Source organism: Orycteropus afer, unplaced genomic scaffold (genome assembly GCF_000298275.1).
Source record: "Orycteropus afer afer isolate SDZICR_OR568_19922 unplaced genomic scaffold, OryAfe1.0 scaffold00137, whole genome shotgun sequence".
Lineage (NCBI taxonomy): Eukaryota > Metazoa > Chordata > Mammalia > Tubulidentata > Orycteropodidae > Orycteropus > Orycteropus afer.
The window spans coordinates 7046337-7053864 of NW_006921724.1; the positions used below are offsets into that span (position 1 = coordinate 7046337).

General features: G+C 38.6%; 1 protein-coding gene across 1 annotated transcript in view; it reads right to left on the reverse strand.

Moving 5' to 3' along the window:
• DSCAM (DS cell adhesion molecule) overlaps window positions 1-7528 on the reverse strand; it is a 981394-nt gene that overhangs the window by 88721 nt on the left and 885145 nt on the right. The window contains exons 22-23 of the mRNA XM_042781616.1: window positions 7108-7261; window positions 1817-1934 (exon numbers count right to left, since the gene is read on the reverse strand). Coding sequence (XP_042637550.1) covers window positions 1817-1934; window positions 7108-7261 — 272 coding nt within the window. The remainder of the gene's footprint in view (window positions 1-1816; window positions 1935-7107; window positions 7262-7528) is intronic.

A 7528-nucleotide genomic window follows, 5' to 3' on the forward strand; every position in this document is an offset into this window, starting at 1 on the left:
AACCACCAGCCTTCTAGTTAGAGTCAAATGCCTTAGACAGTACGCCACCAGAGTCCTTCAATATTGCAACTTAGGCTTGAACTTTTTTTCAGTTTTTTCAGCTTGAGAAATGCCAAGTGTGTTCTTTTTTTTATTTTCTAACTCCAAGTCTTTGTACATTTCATAATATTTACTTTGCCCTCTTAAACAACCTTTGCTACCTTGTGTTCAGCTTTTATTTCATTTCTTCCATTAACTTAGATACTCATGTTCAAGAGCATGTTTTAGAGTCTCATGTGACATCCATTTTGGTCTTCTTTGTCTTTTTAATGACCTTTTGTTTTCTTCATGTGTGATGTCCTTGATGTCATCCTACAACTTGCCTGCTCTTTGATCACTAGTATTCAATGTGTCAAATCTGTTCTTCAGATAGTTTCTAAATTTGGGTGGGACAAACTCAAGGTGGTATTTTGTCTCTTGTGGACTTGTTTTAATTTTCTTCAGCTTCAACTTGAACTTGCACGTGTGCAATTGATGGTCTGTTCCACAGTCAGCCATTGGCTTTGTTCTGACAGATTGATATTTAGCTTCTCCCTCATCTCTTTCACAGTAGTAGTTAATCTGATTCCTGTGTGTTCTATCTGATAAGGACCAAGTTAGTGTATAGTCACTGTTTATGTTGGTGAAAAAAAGTATTTCAATGAATAAGTCATTGGTCTTATAAAGTTCTATCATGCAATCGCCAGCATCATTTATATCACCAATGCCAAATTTTCCAACTATAGATGCTTCTTTGTTTGCAACTCTCACTTCCTAATCACCAATAAGTATCAATTCATTTTGTTCGCATGTTTGATCAATTTCAGACTGCACAAGTTTGTAAAACCTTCAATTTCTTCTTTGGCTTTAGTGGTTGGTGCATAAATTTGAATAATAGTAGTATTAACTTTTTTTCTTTGTAGGCAACATTATCACTGACAGCACTGTACTTCAGGATAGATCTTGAAATGCTCTTTTGGATGATGAATGCAACACTATTCCTCCTCAATTTGTCATTCTTGGCACAATCCCATATGTTTATCCATTTCAAAATGAGCAATAGCAGTCCATTTCAGCTCACTAATGCCTAGGATATTGATCTCTATGCATTCCATTTCATTTTTGACAACTTCCAATTTTTCTAGATTCATACTTTATACATTCTATATTGTGATTGTTCGGATTGTTAATAGATGTTTGCAGCTATTTCTTCTTAATTTGAGTTGTGCTGAATGAGTTAAAATTCTTTTAAAAAAGTATAGTTTTCTACTTTCTTTTCTTTTGTCCTGGCTGCTAATATTTTAATAATTCCATAGAATATGAAAGATAAGATTTCATACTTGCAAAGTCCTAATGCATTCCATTTCTAATTAGATATTTCTCATAACATATTATTAAGGGATGGTTGGTCTATTATTTTGGAAGGAGAAGAGATTAGTGAAAAAATCTCACCATAACTTTTGGTACATTCATCTCAGTTATACAAATAAATTATATGATAATAGACAGCAAACATCCACAAACATTACTGAATTAGGTAGATTGTTTTCCTTGTAAACATTGTCTTGTGAATTAAAGCCTCTGAATTTATAGAGAGCTGACATAATAGATCAAGTCTTTTAAGTGCTAAAGTCGAGATTTTCCTCCTTCCCCCTGTATGTCAAAAGGGTTGGTAGATTTCCTGGAATGTTCACTAATGCTAATGAACACAAATAAGAAGACCACCAGACCCAACACAAGGATGTCCCATATAATCTCTTAGGGTTTAACTAAAAGAGTACACTGGGTTACTGGTTACCTGTCTTTCATCCATTTTACTGCAGGGGAAGGGTCCCCAACAGCTTTACAAGGCAAGGCAATATCTTTCATCCATGGAGTCGTCACTGTCCCACTGAAGGTCAGGATTCGTGCAGGAGCTGCAAACCAAACAGAGTGGAAGCCCAATTAATTCACTGGCTTGTCAATAGCAGAGGGCAAAATGACCCTCCCCAGCTGGAGCAATACATGAAAAAAGACGACTACAAAATTATTCATTAATGTTACAACCATTCAATCACTAAGACAGTTCTTTGGTATCAGGGATATAAGGGATTTTTATTTTAAGAATGTACAAACAAATAGCTGAAAATCCTCACTGTAGCTTTTTTTGTTTTTTCTCTATTGATTAAACACAAGAAGCCCAAATTGAATATTTGGGGCTTCATAAGCCAAACAGCTACAAGCTGTGTTTGCTATAAACCCAATTATTTTCCAAGGCATTTTATTAAACAATTTATCACAAAAGCAAAACTGCATACTAAAATATACTTTTAATATCTGAGAGAATAGAGACCGCAAAACATAAAGCCCAAAAAGATAGGAAAAAGTAAAACTGAAACAACTTCTATTTATCAATTTGGTGCTACTTTCCTTCTTTATTACATCAGCTAGATCTTCAGCACAAACATTAGGGAGAATGAATATCTGCAGTATTGTATCTCTTGAAGAACCACTATTTGCTTGGAACAATGATTCCGATGTCCAGACAGGAGGATATGCCTGGGGTGTCTGGTACAAGGTCAATCCCAAAGTAGCCAGAAGGTCCAGGAAGTATATTGGAAAAAGACCAGGGTGGACTTGCATGAGAAGGAGTCTACAATCTGGACAATACTTTTGAAAACTAGAGGGGCTGAGCAGTGATAGGTTCCTACTGCTACCTCCTTGTCTGAGTCACAAAGGCTGATAGAGACACAAGACACAAATCTTCCAGAGCTAAAATGATCTGCCCAATCTTTGCTAAGCAGTGGGACCCTGACTGACTTCTGGGGCATGAACAGGAGCTGGAGGCTTCTTTTATTTTAGCCAGTGGACTCTAGGCTGGAGCCCTAGTCACACAGTGATTAAAGTGTTTGGCTGCTAACCCAAAGGTTGGCAGTTTGAACCACTAGCCACTGTGTAGGAGAAAGATGTGGCAGTCTGCTTCCATAAAGATTGGTAGGCTTGGAAATCTTATGGGGGCAGTTCTACCCTGTCCTATAATGTTGCTTTGAGTTGGAACAGATTAAATGGCAGGGGTTTTGGTTTGGTGGGATCCAGGCAATGTCATAGGAGTTGGGGACAAAAGACAGAAGAAACAGTGCCCACTCTTCAGAAGCTCAGTCTGGGCAGATATACAAACACAAGGATCACAGCAAGAAGGTGTTCCAAATTTTACCCTGGACTCATAAAGGTGGGACCAGCATTGGGAATCCTGAACAATTTTGGCATTGAGGGCTTAGATTGGCAAGGGGGGATAGGAATCAAGTTCCCCAGAAAAGCTCTGGAATGGTAGGAGAGGTGGGGTTCCCAGAGTCAATTCATTACAAAGCCATCCTGGTCAAGAACGTGATTTTTGGTCATTAAAGTCTACCAGCCAACTCCTCTTTTTGTTGTTCTGAGTCCTGTGGGTGGGAGTACAGAGAAAGGGGAGATGCTGGAAGGCTCAGAAGCTGGACTTGCTTTGTGCAATAAATACTGAAGCAAAAATCGACTGTGATTTGGAGTGACCTCAATTGATTGAAGTCAGAACTGAGGTCTTTCATCTTTAGGGGTGGCCCTCCAGAGGTAGCTTACAGACTGTACTTATTTTTTATCATTAATCTGACATTAACATTTCTGATTTTCCATCATGATAACAATAAAGATTCTGGTTCAGTCATATTTCTGGCATCGGTAATTTTGGGCATTTTTCCTTTCAAACTTTTCAGACTGTCCTTTTATATGACGGAAAATGTTCTCAATAGTAAAATAGGATTAAGGAACAGAAAAATAGATTAAGGAAATTCATCTAAAGTCAGGAATATTCAAACTTGTTAACAGAAGCCCACTGTAAAATATATATTTTACATTGAAATCCAAAGCCACACAGATATTGGTGTGTGTGCATATGTGTAACTGAAAATGTGTATTTTTTTTTTTTTTGTCTAGACTACCTCATTGTATTCTATTCCATTTCATTTTAGTTCTTTAAAATGCTGGCTATAACCTCTTAAATTAATTCTAGGACTTATGAATGATTTCCCACACACAATTTGGAAAATGCTGAATATAGCTAATTCTATCAAGATCAGCATACATTTGTAGAACTAACCCCCATTTGAGGTAGTTGGAATTTAAAGGGCTGTAGTTAAATATTTCAAGACTAAGCAACAGAATGCACCAGACCTATAGCTCTTAAACCAAAGGAGGCCAGAGTATCACCTGGAATCTTTGTCAAAATGCAGATTTCCTACATTGGCTCTGTTGATTCACTAGATCTTTGCTAGGCTCAGGAGCCTGTCACTCACCTGCAACCTGGACCCCTATTCTCATGCCTGTACTTCTTGGCTATAGTCTGTGCCTATTACACTGCCCCAAATGGGGTTCCTCTAGTATAGAGACCATGCTTCCATTCTGTCACTCCTCCACAAAAGTTTTCTTCTTGAACCCATGTCTGGATTTTGAATTTGTTACCTGGCAACAGATTTACACTGCTGCCATCCTGTCTTGGTCTCCAAATGATACAAAATAACTGGCAACAATCTTTCCTACCTGTCAGTATTCCTATCCCTTTAGGTTGCACTTTTTCACTTTAATGGCTGGTCAGTGTCTGGGGCTTCTGGATCATATGTGCTAGACTGAATGGCTTCCTCATTCCTGATGTGTTCCTTAGGTCAATTCTTATCTAGAAAACTCCTCTAGACCAATCTTAACTCTGGATGGACCAAATGGGGTGGACTCCATTCGAACATGAGAAGCTGAATATTTCTAGAGAAATTCATGCAACAGAGCATTTGTAATATATGAAGTTGCCCTGGTGAGACTATAGTTAAGCACTCAGCTGCTAATCAAAAGGTCAGTGGTTTGAGTCCATCAGCCTCTCCATGGGGAAAAGATGTAGCAGTATGCTTCAGTAAAAATTTATAGCCTTGGAAACCCAATGTAGTAGTTCTACTTGGGTTGCTAATGAGTTGGAGTACCCATCAGTGTCCATGGGTATATGTATAATCTTCAACCTCAAATGGGCTCTCAGCATTCTCTGCCAGTCTCACTACTTCTGTAGTAAATGTCCCTCCTCCCCAATTGCTCTGCTATAATAACTTCCTATTTTCCCTCCTCTCCTCCAAATTCTGATCTTCCCTTCACAATTCCCACATTGCCTAGTACTGGACAGAGAAAATGGAAGACACCAGCTGGGAATCTTACACCAAATCTATAAACCTACTGGCATCTGTCCTGTCCTTCTTCTCTGTTGTCCTCAGTGGAGGAGGGCCACCTCTTCCTTCCCACAAGTATTTAAATACCTCTTCTAAACCTCACTTCTGTGATCATCTGCTCTTACTCCTATATTATCGATCTCTCTCTTCCTTGCTCTCTCTCCCTATTGGATTTTCCCATTACTATACAAACATCTTTGATAGCAGACATATTTTTTAAAAATAATAAAATCACAACCTTTTCTTGGACCTGACCCTTCCTCTGGCTCCTCTTTCTCTACACTTCTTCTAAATGATGTATGTTTAAAGAATTTTTTGTTTCCTATCTCCATCCTTACATCTCATTCACCCAGTCCACTTCCTGCCTGTACCTCCCCACTAGAGCTACTCTCACAGAGGTCAACGAGCTCCTCTGTGTACCCAAACAAAAAGACACTTTTTAGTCTTGTTTCACTTGCTGTTCCAGCACACTGCCCTCTTTTTGAAGCATCTGTTTTTAATTCATTACATAACACCCTCTTAGTTTTTCTCCTTCCTCTCTGGCCTTGTACATTTTGCTTGGCTACCACCTCCTCCTCTCTCACCTGTGCAAGGTGACATTACCCAGAGCTCAATCCTGTACCTTCATCTCAGTTAGGTCCATCCTGTCTCCCAGATGACTTCATTCACATCTGGGCTTCAGAGGCACCTAAATGCTGACGACTCTCACTTTCCTACCTCCAGCTAATGTCTCTTGAGTGCCAGAACTTATCCCAAACATATAGAAATTTCTATGCTGACAGCTTTCAGTCACCCCAGATTTAACATATCCAAATTTCACCTCTTGATTTCTTGTCACATTCTTCAAAATCTGCTTCTGCCACAGTCATGACAACTCTACCTATAATGACTCATACTAGAATTCTGGGCTCATTCTTTTTATCTCCCTCTCCACCCACCTCCATATCCCATCTACCCTCAAATTCTATCAGTCTTACATCCAAGATCTAGCTTAGACACATCCACTTTTTCACTCCTCACTGCTACCATGTTAGACCAAGTCATGCTCGATGACTGCTTTTGGCCTCCTGACAGGTCTCCTGCTTCTCGTTCATTATTTTATGCCACCTATTTCTTAGCCAGCACATTAATACACATGTTAAAACATGTTAAGACCTCTTGGAAGTAAATTTGTCATCTTGGAATATTTCTTTACTCTTTCTGATCCTGGAAGTCATATTTGTAATAAAGTGCCAATACTCTGCACTCCAAAATCAGAGGCATCTCCTGCTAGCCTGGAATTGTGATACAAGAAATTTGACTCCCAAAGAGTACTAATTTTGGAAACATTGAATGGCAGCAATTACTAGAAGTAGAATACAATATTCCATGCCTATGTAGGCGTCTAGGGTCATTCTAACATCTAAATGTGAAAGTGGTATATTCACTTTCAGGAACTTGTGTTTTTTTAGTGTCTCCATATTCCCACTATTACTTTAAGGTCTTTGTTTACAATATTATATGGGTAGAAGAATAGTCAATGATTTTCTTATATGTGTAACATTCTCAATTCCACAGACCAAAATATATACATTTCTTTTTAACATGTATGATATGTGCCTTTGATGAAAATAGAACTTTCTTGAGAGGCTGCTATGTAGTGATGTTCACCTATCCAAAGGGGTGAGAGGGAGTCTCCTTTTCCTAATTTTTGCACCTTCAGTTGCAAAACCATTCACTGTTAATGCTTGTGTTCACTTAAAAGGGAATCAGCACAGAAACATAGTGCTGGTTAGTAGCAACTCTATTTTAGGGCTGAAATGTGGTAACATTTGATGTTAAATAAAAAATAGTCAATTTACAGTAGGAAATGAGGGTCTTTTTTATGGTAGCACACCTTTAGCTAACGGCTCCACTGTGATGATTTCACTGCTGTTGCCTCTCCCGGCTGAAGTCACGGCCACCACCCAGACGCTGTACTGACGATTCCGACTCAGGTTAGGAATTCGGTAGGAAAATGAGTCAGGGGAGGCTTCAAATTCACTAATAACCTGTGAGAGGAGACATAAATATTTCCAAATTCAATTAAGTAAATTGCACAAATGCATTTCCAAAATAAATGGTTATTAACATGTTACTGCCACCAAAACATGATCTGTTGTAACAAATAAAAGTTACCACTAAACACCTGTGAAAAGGCTAGAGTTGCAACATGGTTGAAAATTGAAGGAAAAAAAAAAAAAAAAAAAGAACTAATAGTAACTTGGGAGCTCTGGTAGCATAGTGCCTAAGGCACTTGACTGCTAACCAGAAGGCTG